Source organism: Neolamprologus brichardi, chromosome 10 (assembly GCF_056152115.1).
Source record: "Neolamprologus brichardi isolate AB-2024 chromosome 10, ASM5615211v1, whole genome shotgun sequence".
NCBI lineage: Eukaryota > Metazoa > Chordata > Actinopteri > Cichliformes > Cichlidae > Neolamprologus > Neolamprologus brichardi.
In genome coordinates this window covers 20,983,632-21,005,820 of record NC_142113.1, presented here as the reverse complement: position 1 = coordinate 21,005,820, position 22,189 = coordinate 20,983,632, and the positions used below count along the sequence as shown (strand labels likewise).

The 22,189-nt window shown below is 40.3% G+C and overlaps 1 protein-coding gene across 2 annotated transcripts; it reads left to right on the top strand.

Moving 5' to 3' along the window:
- The first annotated feature begins 3,151 nt into the window (after positions 1 to 3,151).
- Positions 3,152 to 22,174, top strand: mcf2b (MCF.2 cell line derived transforming sequence b). Of its 2 annotated transcripts, none has more exons than XM_006784923.3 (26): positions 3,152 to 3,394; positions 5,312 to 5,446; positions 5,576 to 5,692; positions 6,424 to 6,573; positions 6,694 to 6,818; positions 6,949 to 7,063; positions 7,153 to 7,272; positions 8,467 to 8,658; positions 9,055 to 9,246; positions 9,326 to 9,506; positions 9,817 to 9,905; positions 10,246 to 10,346; positions 10,519 to 10,585; positions 11,042 to 11,157; positions 11,266 to 11,335; positions 11,420 to 11,512; positions 11,793 to 11,885; positions 13,333 to 13,458; positions 13,639 to 13,854; positions 13,940 to 14,032; positions 14,125 to 14,200; positions 14,432 to 14,474; positions 17,903 to 18,000; positions 18,584 to 18,702; positions 19,248 to 19,360; positions 19,461 to 22,174. In XM_006784923.3, exons 1-26 carry the CDS (start codon positions 3,344 to 3,346, stop codon positions 19,540 to 19,542), a joined length of 2,973 nt encoding a protein of 990 aa, XP_006784986.2. In that variant the 5' UTR covers positions 3,152 to 3,343; the 3' UTR covers positions 19,543 to 22,174. The 2 variants fall into 2 exon arrangements, with proteins under 2 accessions (XP_006784986.2, XP_006784985.2); XM_006784922.3 differs by having other exon boundaries at positions 17,828 to 18,000.
- Positions 22,175 to 22,189: the final 15 nt, after the last annotated feature.

Here is a 22,189-nt window from a genome sequence, read left to right as displayed (position 1 = left end):
CACACTCATCTGTATCCAAAGAAATGGTGGAAAAAAGTATCTTTGACTTTTGAATATCTACTAATAGTATATGTCTGGCATTAGACAACCTGAAAATATGTTTTTAATAGTATTTAACTTTAATTTAAGCAAGAAAGTGGGGCCGTAGAGATTTAAAATCTAATCTGCAGAAGTGGCTTGGCCTTTTTAGGCAGCAGTTTGATCAACAGCAGTTGCTTAGACACAATATGCACATAAATACTCAGAAAAAACAAAATATTTTTATAGTACACAGATTTTGTCTTTGAAACAGATTTAGTCTGAGTAGTTTTTGATTGGTTGGAAACTGGAATCAAAGGAGAAAATGAGACAAAGAAGTGGGTTAAAGAGAGAAAAACAGAAATACATCCCCTACCTACTTAATGTATTCTAAAACTTCATATAATAGATGCTAATTAAATGGCATCGGTGTAACTGCAGTGGTTGATTATGTTCAGACAGCTTCTTGAGTCCTGGAGACACATTTGGATGCAGTATAATTACTGCTCTTAAATCATGCCGTGAGTGTTCCAGTGGCCTAAATTCATTTTATTTATGTGAACATTTGAACCAGTTCTGCTAATACAAGCTTATGTATCCTATTTTGGGAAACAGTGCCATAGGTGAATAGGCATAAATAACATGCCTGAAAATAGAAGTATATGTGGTGTAACAGGTGCTAAAACGAGTGTACTTGTTTCAGCACCTGATTGATAAATACCGAGTCGGTGCCTCTCGTGCTCCTGAGAGGCTTTATTTTGGGACCAGCTGACTGAAGGCACTGACGGAGGCGGCTGAATCTTTTTAAGGCACACACTCCAGACTAAACAGACTAGTAATTATGAGAAGTGTCTGATGAGGGGAATCGGCCAAAGGCCAAATCCAGCTTAATCAATTATTTATGGGCTAGGACAGAATGAAATGACACGAGGTAAGGCACATGTATAAACAAACATAACAAGACAACATTACATGAGCTCAGATAAAACATTAGGCAAATGAAACTAATTTAAAACATATATATTTTTCCATTAATTACGAGTTATGTGATGAAGACACTTTTTAAAAAAGTTGAATTACCTGTGAAGCAAAGCAACAACTGCCCAGGGGCTCAGCACCCTCCGGGACCCCACAAGGCCAGTTTCATTGTATGCCAAATGATTTCTGCTGATTTTATTTACGGACACCTTTGCTGCAAATACAATAATATATAAACAAATATCTAAATAAATAGGTAAATAAAAAGAAAATACCAAAGTATTGACTAACCTGTTGGCTGTGGCATGAGAAAGACTAGATAACATTTTTTTAAGACATTATCAATTTTCATGATTTTCTACAGGTTTCCAAATTCTATCTATCTATCTATCTATCTATCTATCTATCTATCTATCTATCTATATAGCATCTATAGCAGATGCTAATTTATACTTTGCAGCGTGAACATCACATTACGTGGACAGAAGCACTGGGGCACATGCAGATTACACCTACAGGAGCTGCTCAGCCATGGAAACCCATGCCATGAAGCTCCCAGCACACAGTGTTAGTGCTGAAGTTGGAACTTTGCAGTTCGTCAGAGCCTCGGCGACTTTTTATGTATTCAGTGACCCCCTCTCTGTAAGTTTACGTGTTCCTCTATTCGCTAGATGAGCTGCTGTTAATGCTTTCTGAACCCTTCCACTCTGCAGTAATAACACGTACAGCCAGGTCTGCATAAGGAAAACCAATCAGCAGTGCTGCATGTGACAATTAAAAGCTACACTTTAGCCATTAGCAGGGGTCAAAGTCAAAGTAGACATTCATTTTAGTTGAATCCTTGAATCTCTCATATCTTAATTATGTCCCTCTTAATTATTTTCCTACCACTTTACCACCTTCCTCAGTCTCTTCTTCACTTCTCCACAGCTGGTACTAGCTATAGAAACCCTTTGTGACTGTGAGGCCTTGTTAGTTGTTGCCAGCTAGCATGTCTGTTAATTTAACACATTTTATTCAATTTCTAGTTTCTTTTTCTCTCTTTTTCAGCTACCGCTTTTCGCTTTTGTTTGTCTGTCTTTAATCGCTGTTATGCACATACACCTAAAATGTACACGAGCGCACAGGGGTGAAGGGGGCGGGACGGTTGCGATAAGAGATTTGATTGGTCAATCCAGTGTCAGCACTGCCCTTCCTATAATTAGTTAAGACATTTTTCTTACATATTGATACAGTATTTGTTTTAATAGACCTGGAATGTAAATGTGCCGGGCTTTGGGTCACATTCGGTTATTTAATTGTGCTATAGGTGAAAATATTTTTTTACTAAAAAAGATAAAAAAAATTTATTTGACACAGTTCACTGAGATACAGTGGGGTTCGGTTAATTGGTGATTCCAAATTGCCCGTAGGTGGGAATGTGAGTGTAAATGATTGGCTGTTTCTGTGTGTTAGCCCTGTGACAGACCTGTCGTTGCAGAATTGCGGAAGAGAATGTATATGGCTGGACAGTAGGATAAATACTGGACTTTGAAGATAGAAACAAAGATACTGATGCCAGTGATGGTACCAATACTTTCGATATTTGGATCAATGTGCTGGTAGTGCTTCAGCTGTGGGATATTTTTCCACCTTTACTTGTCATTAAATTAATCTTTCCTCCCTCATACCACGTCAATAAAAATCATACATGCATTCATTAATTCAGTGTTATACGCCTCTTAAAGTGACACCTCTATCTTCAGCTGTGCTGCCCCTAGATTTCACTAATGCCTCTGCTTCCTCATGTTCACGTGCTTCTGATGCCAAAAGGTGATCCGCAGGTGACTCATACTGAGTTTCAAGCGCCATCTAGCGGGACCAGTGGCATATTCCCATACAGCTTTCAATGTTATTTATTTTTTATTTATTTTTTTGTACACCTGTTTCATAGATAAGCTTCCGGTATCTTATGACTTACGATCAGTGTCAGCGATGTGAGATTTAAAGTTAATAAATTATAATACAAATATAATATTATTGTGCAGAGTTTGTCAGTCTCCGAACAGTAAGTCGAGTGATTTAATTCTTATTTCGTCTGGTCACAGGAATGACGATGATAATGTAGACTTGTGTAAGTGTAAAGCGGCCAACTTCCTTTTGCTTTGACGTCAGGTGAAGCACACCCCACCATCCTGGTCCAGAGCAGAAGTGCATCTGCTGAGGTGCGCGCCGCTCTGCCTATCCGGACACTGCAGTGGAGGTTACCGTGCCATCTCTGCGGCTGCTCGTCCCCGACACCACGTCCCGCTGCGGACTTTCCGGGTACCAGTGAGGACAGGGCAGAACAAGGAAGCGCTAAAAGGCCATGGCCGAGTCCAACCCGCTACGGGGGTTCCCCCGTCTGCGCCGGGCCGCGGTAAGATCTGCCGGGAGGTGGGAGGCTTTAAACGGGGTGGCGAGAATGAGGATGCTGCAGCGGAGACATAGACGAGCTTTTCTTAAGACTGTTAGGTGCTGCGACGCAGAGGCTGGGATGTGTTCGCACCGCATTACATATTTAACACGCCTAAGAAAAGGGGTCGCAGTTGGACAGCCGTTCAGTGTTAAAGAGCCTGTGTCGGGGACCAGGACAGGCCAATGACAAATGTTTGGGCTGTAGCTGCAGGTGCAGAACAACAAGAGGCTGTATCAGCTCTGGCTCTGCAGTCTGCACACACAGAGGGATCAAGTTGTGCAGCTTTATGTAACACATTTTGAAACCTGTGTATTTAAAGTACTCACACAAATCTCTGTGCAGTTGTTTGGTGCAGATGTGCCTACAAGTCTGCAGCTATCAAGTTACCTCCATCATGGCTGCTGTATTAGTAAATATCAAGAGGGACTGTGTGCAGTTGGGTGATTATTTACCTGGGACATTTGTAGTGTGCGCAGAGTATCAGTCTGTGTATTTGGTGTCCAAAAAAAGCTCCACAACTATAGCTGATAACAGACTTGATGGCTTTTAATGCGCTTTAAAAAAAAACAAAAAACCTAATGAGGCATCCTTGAGGTTCTGCTTGTGTATTAGATTACACTGCACACGTCAGTAGATGAGCAAGTGAAAATAATGCATCACGAGACACAGATAAGCTTCCCTCCAGGTTTCTCAGATTTGAAAGAGACTAACATTATATATAGAAGTCTTCTCCATTTTTATTAACTCCTCAGCCTCATGTTATCTGAGCCTGCACACAGGAGAGGGAAACTGGATAAATGGAAACACTGGCAGGCTTATGAAGAAAGAGTAAACATGCTTGATGACTAACCTAGTAGCATGTGGAAAAAGTAATACTTCAGTGGCAACAGAAGGTGTGGCATTCTTTGAGTTTGTAAAGCGGATACTGTTTACAGTCTGTGGTGTGGGAGGAGAGATGTGGACAGGTGATGTGAAAAAGAGAGAAGAGTGACCATAGAGCAGAGTGAGCCAGAGAAGCTGACCGTCAGACCTTCTGAAGTGCTGCAGAGGCTGAAAGACTCCCCAGATTGACACAGAGGGATGCTGAAGCTGTGCTGAGCTTTGCTAGACTCCATGACAAACAACATCTAACTGTCAGTGACTCTGAATGACTCGTCTGACTTTTTTCAACCCTCTCACACTGCGGTCCTCAGATAATGCAGGAACAAATCTTTATAACTCCGGTTACCACATTGTTAGGCTGTTGTTTTTTCTGTCCCATGAATTAGAGTTTGTTCACATTTCTGAATAAGACTGTTTTAGACTTCATTAGAAACCAATTAGTCCACCTAGTAGTAGTTAATTATAGACCCATTTCTGTAATATACTTACATATCTATATTATTGCTAATATATATTGTAATATATCTATATCATGGCTAAAGCACTTCTGGCGGATGCAAACTGCATTTTGTTGCCCTGTACCTGTGCATGTGCAGTGACAATAAAGTTGAATTCTATTCTATTCTATTCTATTCTATTCTATTCTATTCTATTCTATTCTATTCTATTCTATTCATTACATTGGCCCAACTCAAGTAACTACCAGAAATTGACTGCTGTGCTTGTACATGAAGAGGGCCTTTGCGCATATGAGATATTGCATTTGGACACGTTGCAGCAAGTTTTTTCTTTAATTCTGGGGTTGTCAATCTGTGGGGTGAGCCCCCTTAGCAGGACACATAACCACAGCAGGGGGAGCATGAACAACATGGGAAAAATATCGCTTGTGCTAAATAATAAGCTAAATGCTTATCTTTATTTCACAAACATTTAACATACCAATCATTTTTTTAAATGACTGATAAATTGAGGGAATTATATCGTTTCTTCTTTCAGACCTCATTTCCAGGCAATCTACATTTGATCCTGGTGCTCAACCCCAGCAGTTTGTTAAGCTCTGCCCCGAGTCCATCATCGAGCACCGACCTGGGCTTTCGCTTCAGTCAGGATGACTTTCTGTTAAAGATGCCGGTGAGAGAAGGGGTTAAAAAGTAGAGCACTCCTGTGCATGTATATTTAATTTTGTCACCTTTTAAAATGCCAGCTGCAGTGCAACACTGGCCAGGTAACAGCCGGTTGCCTCGTGTTTGTGTTTTCTAGGTGGTGATGCTGCGTTCTGTTGGCGACCTGCTGCGCTACATTGATGAAAATCACTTGACAACAGACTTCACTGCAAAAGTGCAGTTCTGCCAAAGCGACTGGGTCGTCCTCCGAACAGTACGCACTTCAGATACTAGATAATTCACTTTATCTAGGCATGTTTTCTGTCATGCTAATTCTGTTAGTATCCAGGACAACTATCTATACTGCTAAATTTAACAGGCCATGATAACTTGTTCTGGGAATGTAAAAATGTGTCTTTATATATATTCTAAGCCTTCATTTTTGATCTTTTACTTTATGTTTAATTCTTCTGTATTATATACTCATGTGAAACAGAAAGTTTTCATATACAGTCATGTTACAAACTAAGTACACATTTAGTACTTCCTTTGGAGTTAAAAGGTTAAGTACAATCCACGAACCACTAAACAAATGCACTTAATTAATTGATAATTGGCAAGTGTAACCAACTCTTATAAAAGGAGCATTTAAGTGGTTGTAAACACTATGGTACACTCTTCCCAGGAGATGAGTCTTAGCAAATTCACCCCAAGATCAGACATTGCAATGCTCAGAGAAACCTTAAGAGAGCTGTGCAAAAAAAATTCCTGCAAACCTCAATCAAAGAGTGGACCAACATGTGGGAGTTGATAAAGTCATATAAAAAACTTCAAGTTATTGCTGCTAAAGGTTGTTCAACAAGCTCCTGAATCATTAGGTGTACTTAGTTTTTCCACATATTTATATGCCTAATTTTGAGAACCATCAAAAAACTGAAATACAAATAATTTATTTATGTTTTTTTCTTCTTTTTTTGGTTTGGGTGAAAATGTGTAATCCTGCAGTCCATCGAGACGTTTGCAGTGACAGTTAAAGAGATTGCCCAGCTGCTCCAGAGCTTCGGATCAGAGCTGTCAGACACCGAACTTCCTGATGAGGCTAACGCCATCGAATTCTTGCTGCACTCCCACACACACCGATACCGACAGATGAAGGTGGTGTTTTACTCCCAATCATTTCCTGCCTCTCTCTGCTCACCCACACTGTATCTGTCACTTTTTGTACTTAATCATTCTCTCTCTCTTTTTTTTTGCATCAATTTTGTACTGATCTAGGATGATATTAGGAATGTGCTGAAAGAAGGACGCCTCCTGCTGTCAAACCTGGAAACTGTCAAAGCTTCTAAAAGAGATGCAGAGGAGGAGAGGGAAATACAAGCAGACATGGACACTGTTAAGAGGTAAACCATCAGAGGATAAGTGAAGCTCGGCTTGAGTATGAAAGACAAACTCTCAGTTTAATACCCTTTTTTAATGTTATTAAATCGTTCTTTTAGTGGACAGTTGTGTCATGCGGCGTGTGTGTTTTAGGCTCCTGGCACAGCTCGGAGACATGGAGGAGGCATTCGATGGCTTCTTTGAGAAACACCACCTGAAGCTGCAGCAGTACCTCCAGCTGCTACACTATGAAAGTAGTTTCCAGCAGGTGTGATAAGTGGTGCCGATGTCTTTTCACGAGTCGTAGTAGTTCATGATCAGAGTCACACTGTTTTGTATTTGGTATCGTGTGTGTAGATGGAGGAGGTCCTGGAGCGGCTCTCTGCCCAGGAGAAGGAGATTGCCTCTTTGGGGAACACAGTGGTTCAGACAGAACAGTTACTTAAAGACCTGGATACACTGGACAAACGTGCTCAGGTGACACACATGCACACACACAATTAACATCTCACATGTGACTTGAAGAAATTAAGCAAGTGGGCCAAAATGTACATCTGTTTATCCAAAATAGGATTTATTCTCCTTCAGCAGTAATCTGCTGAAGGAGAATGTGTGGAAAGCCCAAAGGCAAAGAGAGCATTCCTCCTGCCCTTCAATGATCATATATTGAATGCCTGCAGGCAGCGAGAGCAGCAGCAATCACCCACACAAGCAAACACACAATACCAGACAAATCTACCTTCCCTTCCATGTGGACACATAGGAAGCCTGAGGCAGGGAGAGCAGCAGGCCAAGTCATTTCAGTGATATCTGTAACTGGGTTACCCATGAAGTCTATTCTGGCCACTGGCTATCAAAACCAATTCGCTTTGGTGCACAACCTAGCATCCCACAGATTCTTCTAAACTTCAGCTATATGCACTTCAAACCATCATGAGAACTCTCAATATTGTGTTGGTAATGTGCAATTTTTGTTCTGGCCAAAAACAGCTATGAACTCCAGCAAATGTGACGTCATATCTCTCCAAGCACTTGCAAAGGCATTCTGCTAGCAGAAAACTAGTAGCAAGAGACCTCCGCACACAGAGCGGGTCAAAGTGGGATTTTAATTACTCTTTTGCACATAGTGTGGTGTAGAGAGGACCCGTATGCAGGACCCAGAGACAAACAAATCAAGAAAATGCAATCCTTTTATATTTCTGTTTAAAACTAGACAAAGTCCACCATGAAAAAATGAGATTTAGAAAGACAGGAGTGCAATAGATGGTTTGAGAAGGACAAGAGGGAAAAGCATAACTATATATAGGTGAGAATGATGAGACACAGGTGGAAACAATCCACAGCAATTAGAAACTATGAGGGTTGGGGAGACGATTGTACGATGGAAATAACCTTTAGAGTTAAACAGGAATAAACTAAAAACTAAATAATTAACATTAAGACATGAAACCTAACACCAAGTCTGACAAAGACAGGAAAACACAAGAGGAAGGAGAAACTAGATGCACAACAAAACTCACCAAAACATAACAAAGCCAACATAACACCCTTATGGCTTTTGGCAGGCTTTTCTTATAATTTGTACTGATGGAGTTTGCATGTTGTTCAGGTTCGTTCTTGTCTGGCCTTTTCGTCATTAAAACCTCAAACCTCTGTCTCTGCTTGAATCAGGAGGAGATGGCTCGTGCCCAGATGTTGATTCTACACGGTCACCAGTTGGCTGCAAACCACCACTACGCCCTGGCGCTCATCATCCAGCGCTGCAATGAGCTGCGACATTACTGTGATGTCATCACCATGGCCATACGCACCAAGAGGGCCTCGCTCACTCGAACACGAGATCTGCTGGGCTGCCTTGAGAAGGTAAAAATGTTCACAGGCCACTCTCGCATGTGCAGAAATGCAAAGATGTGTGCATACAAACTTAAATGAAAACAGCAAAATTAATACACTGATGATTGTGCATTTTTGACTGAATGATCTATTTGTGAATCTTCCTCTTGCCATTAATGAAAATCAGGTCATTTTTATTTATACAGCCCCAAATCACAAATATGCCTCTATTTATAGTTGTCTATAAATCTATAAATCTCTGGGCTCTTCTGTCTTAGAGAAACATTTGACAAAGAGAAGTCTCTCATCTGCAAGTCAGTTGTTGACTGAAGCAAATATTTGCTCTGTTAGCAATCATTCACCTTTCTTGTAGCACAAACTGTTGCCATGGAATCGGTCTTGTATTTAGCAGTCTTTTGTGAGCAGGCCCTTCGCTGGTGCGACGAGGGCGCCTATCTGCTGGCCAGCCAGATGGTGGACAAGTTCCAAACCAGAGAAGGAGCTCAGGAAGCATTGCAGTACCTCAGCTGCCACCAGGAGAGGGCGCCATCAGCCATGAAAAACAGCCAGGATACTCTCAGCTTTGAATTTCAAGCCATACTCACCCCGCAGCTACAGGTAACCTGAAACTGCTGACACAAACACACATATATTTGACACCACTGTTGTTTACTACAGTAGCTCTGTGTCTGTCCAGTCCCAGGTTTCCATGGTGACAGAGAAGCTGAACTCAATGCAGTGCATGATCAGAAACAGGGAGCAGTGTCTGAGGAAGCTGGCGGACGTGCAGGTCCGACCCATACAGCTGGTGGCCCCTCGGCCAGAACCGGACCAGACTTTCCAGCGTTGCAAGTCACCCCTTTTCTCCCCCAAACATGGTAGAACATCTTCCATTGCACTCTTCTTAACACATACTCAACAATTCAATCCTAATGGGTTTTCTTCCTGTTTTGCAGTAGAAAGTATGATAAAGCACAGGAGATATTTTGAGCATTGAAGAGGTTCATGTCTGTTGTTGAGTAGGATGTTCTTGGGCACAGTTATCTCCCTATCCTACCTCCATGTCCCTGTTGCATTCAACAGTTTAACCAAGCTTTGTTCTTGACTGCGCTCTAAAGGTCTTGAGCTGTTGCTTTTTTGCCAGCATTTCCTTTTTGTTCTTTCTTATATGTGCGATATCCTCCACAGGTGTAGACTTTAATGTTTTGAACTCCAAGTTCTCCTTTGATCTGCTTCCCGGCAAGAGGGCTGCAAGGAGGAACAACAGCCAACCCAAGGTGTGTGTCTATATATATGTACATATATACATGTGTGTGTGTTTTCTCTTTCACTGCAGGAGAAAACTTTGGTGTGTTTGCTTTCATTTGCTTTTTAAATATATTTTTATACATGAACAACAGACTTGAACTTAGTAGACATTACCCAACGGGCATGCGACATTAAACAATTTTTAATCTCCCAGCACCAGAATAATATTTCCAGTAGCAGGAGTGTGTCTGAAAAAGGGCAACTTTGGCAACAGATCTGCAGACTCTCTGTTTATTACATGTCTTTAAAAAGCGTATTTTTACTCACTTTTCCACAGAAAGTTTAAGTGATATGTATGTGTTTCGTCAGATCGAGGTGATGCATGATTACCAAGGCAACCGCAGCTGTCTATATGGACCCAACCCTGAAACTGATTCCGAGGCAGAGGACAACCCAGAGCAGGTCACACGGTACACAGTCTTAAATGTTAATTGTGACTCTAATGTTGCTAGTTGTTTTAGGTGTATGTGTGTGATCCATTTAGGAGCCTTTCAGCTTCTTCCTGTGCGAGTGTCAGAGCTTACACAGTAGTTTTACATTGTTTTTTTTTTGTCTGTTTATGTTTACGTTCACTCGTTTTAGCCATATTATGAAGGAACTGATAGCTACAGAGAGGATCTATGTGGATGAACTGCTCTCCGTCCTTCTGGTGAGTTAGTTTAGATCATTTGATGGTATTGTTTGGTTTGTTGGATATTTCATAATTTTTATAGATATACATATCTGTATACAGAATAGTAATGGGCAGTATTTTAGGTACAGGGGCTTTCTAGATTTAATTTTTAGTCTGGGTAACACTGACAGCATGAGGAGGGAATATCTTGAAATCCTGGGCAATCTTGAAACCACTGGCTATTACCTGGTTATGATTTAGTTGTTTGTTAGCTTTTCTAGTTTGTCTTCATCAACGTCAACATTAACCAGGGCACAGAAGAACAAGTCTTGGCCAGAGTATCCACGGAGTGGTCATCAGATGACAGGGTTTCCAGACTTGTTTTGTCATTTTGTATTTCTTTACTTTTTTGATTAAAACTTTCTCCTTTTCTTTGGCTTGCCTTACCATCTCTCCTCTCCCTTGACTACCTCTCGCCTCTGCAATTATCAGGGTTACAGGGCAGAAATGGAGGACCCCTCTGTGGCTAATCTTCTTCCTGTAGCTTTGCGCAGCCAGAAGGACGTTCTGTTCGGCAACATGCCAGAGATTTACCAGTTCCACAGCAGGCAAGCCGCACACACAAACACACAGAGCTCACAAGCTGTTCCTGTCCCTTTCTGTCTTTTCATGCTGATCCAATTTCCTTTTATGTTCCTCTTGGTTTCTCCTTACAGGATCTTCCTCCAAGATCTGCAGAGTTGCCTGGAGACACCAGAGAGCGTGGGGGCTTGCTTTCTGAAAAGGGTGAGGGAAGATGTGATGAAAAACACGAGGACTTTACATGTGATATAACATAATATGTTTAAATGTACATTTGTGTGTGAGCAGAAGGAAAAGTTCCAGGTGTATGAGCGTTACTGCCAAAACAAGCCTCGCTCTGAGTTGCTCTGGAGACAGTGTGCTGATTCGCTGTTCTTTCAGGTAGTTGCACACGTTTAACACGATGCACTCACTTTCACTTTTTGTAGTTATGGCACAGTATTTGTTCAGAATGGATTTTGTGCTGTAGCGTTAATCTCATTAAAATGACCTTAACGCGGCTAGCCCCATGCGAGGGCTGCATGGCGTCAGCGCGGTTAGCTCGTTAACGCGGTGATCCACGTTAATGCGGTTATGGAGTTAACGTCATTTTAACGAGATTAACGCTGACAGCACTAATTTTGATCTCTCTGTCTCTGTGTCCTGTTCTTTCTTTCTGCAGGAGTGCCAGAAGAAGCTTGATCACAAGTTAGGTCTGGACTCTTACCTCTTGAAACCAGTCCAACGCCTCACCAAGTACCAGCTGCTGCTCAAGGTTTTCTACATCTGAGCTATAAAAATTTATTAGTAATGCAGGTCACTCACTGAAATGAATAATTCTTAGTCTGTGTTCAATGTATAATAAAGAAATGTAAATTTTGACTTATAATTTCATTAATAGCCCGACTGACGTATCCGATATTTTCGATATTAGCTATTTGCTGATTTATTGCTATTGACATTTATAAAAACGAGACACCGGAACACACTTAAACCGTGTTATGAGTAACGATGAGTAAATCAATACATATGACAAATATCAGAGAAATCTGTTCGCATTTTGTATGTCGTGTGTCTGGGGAAATATCATAATAGCAGATTTTTATAATACTGATGTTCATCAAATATCGATATGGCTATCGGTCTCTGTATAGGTTAGCTCTAATTACAACTGCTGATAACAAAAAACTTTCATATATCTAATGAAGATCAGTATGCTACTAACATAGCTACTAAAGCTTAAAATCAGATATTGTATTACAAATTAACAATACATGCAATACATGAACTTTCACTATTTTCACTATTTTCTGGGGGGTTTTATCGTCAACTTGCCAGTCACAAAATATTACAGCAATCAATGTTTTTACAACATGCAATTGTGTTAAAAAATCCTAACTTTCTCATGATTTACAGTGTGCATCTGTATTCATAGAACAAAAATATTCAGGGAGATCTTGAATGATTACTGATTCATGAGTCACTCAGAAGCTCAAATAAATATGGTGGTGAAAATGTTAATATTTGCTTTCATCCACTATGTTATTGTGTATTACTTGGCAAGTCATGTACCAAAATCTTCTCAGACATTCATCATCCAGGCCATAAAATTTAACTGCACCCTCATACAGCGCAAAGTGTATCAACTCATCACCAGAAAAAAAGTGCTTCTAATGTTATTGGCTACAGCAAAGTAGGTCAGGAAAACAAACATGTTTCATAATTGAAAATGTCTGTGCGTTGAACTTTGAGCTGCAAGAGGGAATATTGATAGAAGACTGAGCTCTGTGAGTCTGCGGTTCTTGTCCTGACCTCTGTTTTTTTTTTCTTTCTATTAGCGGTAATTATTTTTTTTGCTGTGCTTTTTCAATAGCAGTAATATCTCATGTGGACGAGCCGTCCATACAGTAATTGCTTTTGTCTGAATTGACGCATGGACAAAGTGACGCTGACACAGAGAGACAAACAGATAAGAAGGTTATTTCAACAGAAACAGAGATGCAGACAAATAAAAATGACTTTTGTGGACACGCACAATTTTAAAAGGCGCAGAGATCGACAGCAACAGGTTGGATCCATTTATTCAATTTGCAGAGTCACAGACAGGCTGACAATGATTTACATGTGCATAAAGCCATTTAAGTGGACAGACATCAAGGCAGACCAGATTAGATAAAGTAAGATCCACTGACATGTCATGCTGTGTGCCTGTCGTTGTTCAGGAGCTTTTAAAGCACTGCACAGAGGAGCGATACCGCTGTGAACTCCAGGAGGCTCTGGACTCCATGCTGGTTCTGTTGAAGTCTGTCAATGACTCCATGCATCAAATAGCCATCACCGGATATCAGGTACCAGCCAGTCAAATCAACAAATAAAACAGCAGACACACAATCACATTACTGGTTCGCAGATTTATGACCTTTCATCACACTTAATCTTATTAGAGCAAAGCACAAAATCTTTCTTACTGGTTGTGATGAGAATAGATGAGTCTTGAGTGTATCCATCTGTCTGTCTCCTTGACACAGGGTGATCTCAGCCATCTGGGTCGTGTCGTGATGCAAGGCAGCTTTAGCGTGTGGATCAGCCATAAAAGGGCAGCGGTGCGAATGAAAGAGCTGGCCAGATTCAAACCCATGCAGAGGCACCTCTTCCTCTACGAGCACGCCCTGCTCTTCTGCAAGCGCAGAGACGAGGACAACCACGACAGGACGCCCTTCTACAGCTTCAAATCGTGCCTCAGAGTAATAACACTAAAAACTCTCTCACATTATCAGGCGACTCAAACACTTTATGTTTCCAATTTACGGTTTTTCTCTCTGTCTGTAGATGGGTGCAGTGGGAATCACGGAAAATGTGAAAGGAGATGTGAAAAAATTTGAAATCTGGTATAGCAGCAGAGAAGTGGTGTACATAGTTCAGGTATGTGATGCTCTTTTTTCTTTTTTAAGTGTAACTGAAAAGACTTTTCAGTGTCTTAGTAGTGTGTTATTTTCACTCTGTGTCTCTATTAGGCTCCCACGGTGGAGGTCAAAGTTGCCTGGCTGATGGAGATTCGAAAAATTCTCAACAACCAGCAAAAACTACAAGGTTTCAATTAATGTTGATGTTGCTTTGTGACCTGTTCCTTTTCCCTTTTTTAAAAGCCTGGTTTCATTTATATGACGCGTGTTCAGTCATGTTTTTTTTTTTTAGTGCTTTGTGGTTTTTGTTGAAACCTTAAGCTCCTTCCTAGCAGTGTAATTTCCTTTACTCTGTTGTTTATGGATTTTTATTCCTTCTACATCTAACTCATTCCTCTATGTCATCTCATCTTCTTAGATGAAGCTTCTCTTCTGCTTTCAGACAACCCTCTCTCTGACAGGTGATTCTCTCTGCATGACATCACATGATGTAGGGATGTGCAAAAGCATTTACATAAGAATCATGAAATGCAAACATATCAAAGGTACGAGCTGAGGCATTTTACTGGTCCATGAAAAATATTAGCTAATTTTAACATTCATGATGGCAACTCGTCTCTATAAAGCTGGAGGAATGTTACAAATAATCAGGTTAACAGGTCAGTAACAGTATTGGGTATAAAAACAGCACTTTAGAGAGGTAGAGTTTCTCACGTGTAAAGATGGGCAGAGGTTCACCAATCTGCACAAAACTCTGTCTGCAAATTGTGAAACAAATTTCAGAATAATGTTCCTCAACTTAAAATTGTGAAGACTGAATATCTCATCATCTACAGGACATTATATCATCAAATGATTCAAAATCTGGAGAAAGCTCTGTGTGCTCAGGGGACAAAGATTTGAAAAACATCGTGTACATTTTACACGGTGTCCCAACTTTTTTTGAATCTGGGTTGTATGAGTAACTCAGTGGATAGAATTTCAAAATTCCCTCATCCCCATACAGCATCAGGGAAGCTTGTTATGATGTTTCATGTGTGGTGAGAACAGGTCAGCCCAAATCTGATGACTCGATTCTATTCTTTTAAAGCCTGATGAATTCTGGGAAGAAAAAGATTGTGTTTTGACCCTTAAATCCAATTTCTGGAATGACTTCCCGATCACATAACACCGGCCTACAAGTCAGGATATCCGCCATCGCCACAATCAAAATTCTCATAATAATCTTTTTACAGTTTATTGATGTTACTGAGTCAGTGTGTATGTGCGCAGTGGCTCCGTATGTGAATGTATCAGCATCTTTGTCATTACCCTTGAGATTTGAACTGCCAAATCCTGCAGATGGCACAACATTGTCTTCAGCTCTGATATTTAAAGCTGCTGTTTTCAGCACCATGGACAGTGTCAGTCACTTAATTTAGGCCTGCTACAGTTTCTTTCTGTGCTGCTGGGCTTTGATTCCTCTTCATATTCATGCATATTCACCTCACTGCAACAGTCCCTGATTAGATGCTTTAAAGTCCTATTGACTGTAACAGGGAGGCTGTGCATTACGTTCTTTTAAACACATTCTTTTAAGTGACTCTGTCAGATACATTCTTGATCCCGTGGTGACCATTAAAGTGATAGGATGAGCTAGAAGAGGTAACTGTAAGTTAGACTACTTTTAGAGCGGTTTTCTTTTTAATATCTTGCACTTGTTGCTTTGATGATTGCAAGCTATTCAAAGTATTGTCAGTGATGGAGCTTTGCAGTGTGTTGGAGTTTGCGGGTGTGTGTTTGTGGAGTTGTTCTGGAGATGACAGTTTTATGTTTGCAGGTGGCATGCTAGCATGTTGTAAGGTCAAGTAATGGCTGAGCCTTGTGTGTGTCACAATATGCAAGATCATGGAGATTCAGTTTATGGGAAATTTATCAACACTGGTATATTTTCTCTTTGTCAGCGGCTTCCACAAAGAGATCAAAACTAATGTTGTTATTTGTAGTCCTCCACTGTTCATGACATTTTTAAACATATCAATGACACATACTGTTGTAGTGCTCTTTCTTTACTGTAATCACTGGCACAAGGTTACAACAGTTGCATTATTTATAATGCAAAAGATAAAAAAATAAAGTGCCCAGCTATAAAGAATTATTAAACATTGATGTAAAATTAAAATCCATATTTGTGAGCATTTATAGAAATCTTTAATAGGGAACCAGGAGATTTTAAAGGGTGTTAGAAGGTATTGACAGAGACAGATGAGATAGTAGATTTGAGAGCCAAAATGTAGGATGCAAAACTAATTTACACACAAGCTTTAATGGCTGATTTCAAAATTCACAAGTTGAAAAGAGAAACAAAAGGTACCAGAGAAAAACAGGAAGAACCATAAAGCAAACTGGGTCCTTATGAAGCAAGCTCAGCATCGGGAAGTACCCAAAAGACAAATGCTAAACACTGAAAGAGGAAGAGTTTGACTGAACAACATGAATGAGAAAAGTGAGCACTGCTGCGTTTTCAGTCAGAGAAGCACTTCATAACACATCAGAGTGATTTCTTTGGTCTCAGTTGATGTATTTTTTCCAAAACACGTCTCTGTGGCTTTCAAGCTCAGAAGACTTTACACCCAAAATTGGTTCACACCAAGGATCCTATCCCCCGGTAAAAACAGAGTAATATAGTGTACACTGTTAAGTGCCAGGAGGATCGCTTTCAGTTATACACGGGGAAAACTGATTAATACAGAGCTACATCATCTGGAAAAAACTCTATTTACACCTACAGACCGGTGGCCCCTGTTTTAGTGATAAGAATGTACACATCCTGGACAGGGAGGAACGCTGGTTTGATCCGGCAGTCGAGCAGGACATTTATCTGAAAAGGGAAAAATCATCTCTGAACTGAGGAGGGGACCGTAGCTACAGTTCTGTGATTGCATCCAGGATTTCCTTACGTGGATCCAGACTGAGGGTGAAAAGTTGTACGCAGAATATTCTGTAAATTCAAAAAACTAAAAGTCATCGGACCACAGGAATGAGGATTAAAGGGTTTTAAAAAGTACAACAAACTTTAAGCACTAGAATGATAAAAAAAAAAAACCCAAACAGAAACTCAGACTAAAATGTTTTAACACAAAACTCAAAAAGGACCACGACCCATTGTTAGTGTTGGTCTTATCATGGGAGTTGTTGACATACATTAAATGATACCAGCGATTTCTTTTAAGAATTTGAGCAAGCCCCGATCAGACATTGTCTTGAAGCACTTTTGGATTCTTACTAATATACAGTATGGATGATGAAATACTGTAAGGATTGCCACTCTTTGAATGATATGTGGATCTAACAATTGTGTAGGCCTCACAGTATTTGTAAGTAATTGCAGTGTTTGCTTTATTTAGCAGATGGGAAGGCTTAAAACATTCGGACAATTATTATTGTACCGCGTTAATGTTCTTTCTAGTTATTGTATTAAATGGGACAAGCTTCACCCGTCTACTACATAAAGCAGGTTGAAGCACACATGGAAATTATTTGCAAATGCCCTTTAATCAGGGCCTGTTATGCGTGTTTGTGTAGAATATTGTAGAAATAATATTTCCATATATTGCAGCGATCTATGATATAAATGATTTTCATGTGATAACCTCGAACATCTTTTGAAATCAGGCGCTGAAATATATGTGACTGTAACCTGAGTGGAATGTTGTGTTAATTTACAGACTTTGTTTGAGGTAACAGCTCGTTTTGTGACACCGTGGATGTCGTTGTTGTTGTTTGTTTTGTTTGTTGTGCTCGTTGGTCTTGTTCCCATTGTGATGTGGTTTAGTGCATCAGAGATGTGTGTGTCGTGGGGCAGCGTGCCGGTGGGAGGCTGCTCAGCGTGTCTCCCTGTTCCTCACAGCTCCTCTACAACAAGCCACTCCCACATTCCCAGAGGGGAGGAGTCGCTACACACTAGCCCCGCCCATTCGGATCCTGTGGTTCATTCACCTCGACGCAGTGAGTTGGACAAAGGGAATACAAACACACACACTTGTTTTTACACCTTAGCGAGGACATCAAATCGACAGGAGCTTTCCTTAGCCACTTACCTGAACCGTAAGAAATTAATATTTAACCCTAAACCTAACCGTAACCTAATTGTAACCTTAACCCTGAAACTGCAATTTGAGGTGTTTGTGCTGATATGCTGTATTTGATTTTTTACCGTGCCCTACCATCTTTTTAGAGATAAGAGGTTTTCCCCTTTTTCTAGTTGCACTGTCATGAACTTTAACATTTAACATGGGTATTCTGCAGCTTCTCTCAGCATTGCATGGTCTGACTTTAGTGAACATTTTCTAGGATGTCCACCCCTGGGAAGATTAGCATCTGTCTTGAATGTTTTCCACTTGTGGATAACTTTTATTAGTGTAGAATGATGGACTTCAGTTTGTTTGGAAATGACCTTACTGACCTTTCTTTTTTACCATGAGTATTTCATTACTAACACTTAACGGTTCAATTTTCTCATTTACAAAACAAAGAAACAGAAAAATTCTGCAGTTTCACTTGACTTCTTTTAGCTGTCTTTCATCTGTAGGTTGGCCTGTGAATGCTCACTCAGTGGCAATCTGTGAGGGCCTGGAGGACTGGGGTGCTACAGACCTCTCCACTTTATCAGACTCAGAGGAGGAGGATGAGGATCAGCCTGCCCCATTGGTGAGATTTTGTTACTGTCACATGAGATATGCACAGAGTTCACACAGAAACTGAGATGTGGTTATGCAGAGAACATGGACTACTAAAAGCAGTTTAAATATGCTTGCCTGTCAGGAGGGACTTACTAAAGCTTTTAAAATTCTAGCTCTTATTTTTTGTTTGTTTCTTTGTGTTTGCATGAAGCCTACTGCCTATTTAAGGGAAAACTATGAACATTAAGCTGTGCAGCTACAGCAGGTGGAAGGTCCTACCTGAACCTAGTAGATCTCCCTCAAATGAGTGGTGGCATCCAGCCTGACATGATGATATTGGACAAGACCTGCCTTCTTGATATTTTTCCCCCATCCAATATGACTATGAAGGACACTGTGACTGACGTATCATCTATTGTACACTGATACTTTGTGCGATGATGCTCTTTGCGGCCTGTGGTGGTTTACGAGTTCCTAAATGAGTAAATATGTATTTGTCTTGTCTATTCATTCATGTGGCAAAGGGTTGAATACACTGTTCCCTCAGTTTTAATTGTTTTTACTCTGTTCCAGGTGGCGGGCAGGTACAGAGTGATGGTAGAGAGCACCATGGCCAGCTCTGATGACATCATCTTTAACTGTGGTGATGTCATCCAGCTGCTGCATGAGGATTCATCAGGAATGTGGTAAGACAGGCGACATTCTTCAGAAATCTTGAATTCAACCATTTTTAAATGTTGAAATGTTTAAAAAGATTTCGCGCATTGGTGTTGTGTATAACTGCAGGATAGTGAAGAATATAAGTCGTGGCGAAGAAGGCCGCGTCCTACCCGAGGACTTGCATAGGATTCTGGGAGAGACGTGCTGAGAGCCAATCAGGACAGAGGATGAATGAAGAAGTGTGCCTGTTTGTTCCTCACACTTTGCCTGAATATCCTTCCATGTGTACAGACACACACAGACTTATATATTCCATCAACTTCCTGAAAAAATGGGCATCTAAATCTGCTTGTCAATCAGAATGAAGCACAACATCAGCCACAGACTTTACTCCTCAAACTGCTGTGAGAGTTTCACCTCTGAAGACTGTGACCTCCAGAAAGAACCTCAGAAGACTTTAACAGTGGAAAGCACATACAAGCCATTCTTTGCTCTGCCTTCTCCGGCAGCAGTACATCAGATTATTTTGGACTGAAGACTTTAAACAGGGGCTTTTATTTATATGTTCAGAGTGGACTTTTGTTCTAGACGTCAAGCTGTATAATTTCTATTTTCTTATGAAACATCATGCCTACCAACATATCATTACTGTTCTTGTGCCAAACAGCTAAGCTAACTGTCATGCAGAAATGCCCTGGTTACGTCGTCGCCGCCTCTTAGCAGCCAAAGTGAACACTGAATGTCTGTCAGTTTTGTTTATGTGATAAAAAATGAAAACAAAATAAGAAAAAAATGAAAATATGGCATTTTAGTTTTCCAGGTTTCAGCTTTCATACTAGCTCTAGACAATTTGACACTCAGTGCTCATAGTGTGGGAAAAAATTACTGCATACCCTTGTTTACAGTTAGCTTAATTAAAAGGGACCGATTATGCTTTACTTTTCTCTCTCCTTAAATAATTACCTGTTACAGCAGTGCTACTCATATTAAGCATGGCCAGAGTAATCCCTGTAAGCTAAAAGATAAGGCTTCAAATTGCTCCAAATGCTTGGTTTCATACAGATCCTTCTACTCTCGGCTCTTAATGACATCAGTGAGAATGGATATGATGTTTATGATGTGCAAATGAGAAACGAGCTAGCTTAAAGGGATGGGACAGGAAACTGCACTATTAGTGTAATTAGTATGAGATAAATGATTATTCTGAACTTTGAATCATACCAATCTGCTTAAGTAGATTCCAAGAATAAAACATATGGAGCTGGAAATGAGAATAATCGGTCCCTTTAGTGACGTGTCATAGCAGGAAAGGCAGAGGCATAAAAACATTGTTGAAAGTTAATTTAGGAGTTTGAAGTTTTTATAAACAACCTGCCAAAAATTTAGAAAACTAGAACATTTGTAGTCGTTATTATTGACACAGTATATGACAAAGTGAATCATCTTGTGGTGCCACCTCAAACAGTGGAAGACCAAATGCAATACACAAAATTTCGCCCTGGGTCATATCAGGACACGAAAGGCCTCGACCTCGAAGTCCTTCTCCTGTAATCTCTGATCACAATTTCGGTAATTAAAAGAACAAGAAACCTCTGTCAGTGCACTTTGAACAACCAGATTAAATTAGGTCTAAATCCTACATCCTTGCTTCTGTGTGCTTCGGAGTCCAGGAACACTGATACGAACAGATCCTCTCCTGATATGACAAGTTTAAATATTTCCTATCTTTTATTGAAAAAAAAGCATTGGTGAAAGTTTCAGTTGCAGTGTGATTCACTCTTTTATGAAGAGTCTCCTGAAAACTACACTAGGACTAGGTTGCTGTTATTTATGGTGATAATATAGTTTTTAATGAAAGTTATATTCTCTGCTATGCTTTTTTTTATTCATTTGATTCAGTAGCTTTTCCATCATCTAGTCTTTTAGAGCTAAAACGCTTATCACTGTCAATTTTTACCATATTGATTGCTTGCTGAAGTGCACGGGTATCTTACACCCTACATATGACTGTAGCTTTATTTCCACCTGCGACGAGAAATGATGCTCAGTGTTGGGTACTGCCTGTAAAAAGAATAATGTGGAGTTGTCACCTGAGCATATTTGTGAATAGGAAATTTGAGGGGTTTCATTGAGAATATGGAAATGCATTTTGAACTGCCTTGTTTTAAAACTGCCCAGAAAAGCATGTGAAGTGTGCAGAGTGCTCACAAAAACACTGCCACTCAACTGGAAATGAGCTGAGAGCTCATCTCTGACTGATGTAGTGTAATTATCTGAGTTGCTGGCAGCTTATTTAGACATCTGCAGCAGACTGTGTCCATAAAAACATTAAAAATAGAAACTGTAGACGTTAAACACCATTTTAGTATTTTAGTCTGAATGGTGGCACTGCTTTGGACAGACAGACACTCTGCTATCAAGCGAAGAAATGAATTTATTGCAAGAATATTTGAATCAAATCCTTGTAGTAGCAGTAAATCCAACATTAGCTTGTACACTAAGTAAAGATTAATTTTCACAGTATTCAGCACCCACAGTGGGAGCATTGAATCGTTTGACAGTGAGCGCTCGACCATCCAAATGAAGCATGTTCACTGATACGCAATACTAAATAACATTTCATCACTTTAAATTGATTTGAAATCCACCCACCGCTGGCTGCACTGTAACATCAGAAGCTATTAATGGATTAGTTCAGTTAGGCTTTAGCGTTTTTCGTGGCAGTGCTTTAACTTGGTGTTTGCTGCTTTTGCTTATTTGCACTGTATTTTTTTAAATAATACTAATTATGTATAGAATTATTTTCTGAAAATATAAACACTGGACTTGTTTCAGCTTGACCGATGTGATTTGTC

What these genes read in the sequence shown, in the direction of transcription:
- mcf2b (XM_006784922.3), top strand. Translation starts at nt 3,344, where the DNA reads ATGGCCGAGTCCAACCCGCTACGGGGGTTCCCCCGTCTGCGCCGGGCC. An exon ending in ATTTACCAGTTCCACAGCAG is followed by an intron (nt 11,158 to 11,265) that starts GCAAGCCGCACA and finishes TTCTCCTTACAG; the next exon opens with GATCTTCCTCCAAGATCTGC. An exon ending in GGGCTTGCTTTCTGAAAAGG is followed by an intron (nt 11,336 to 11,419) that starts GTGAGGGAAGAT and finishes GTGTGTGAGCAG; the next exon opens with AAGGAAAAGTTCCAGGTGTA.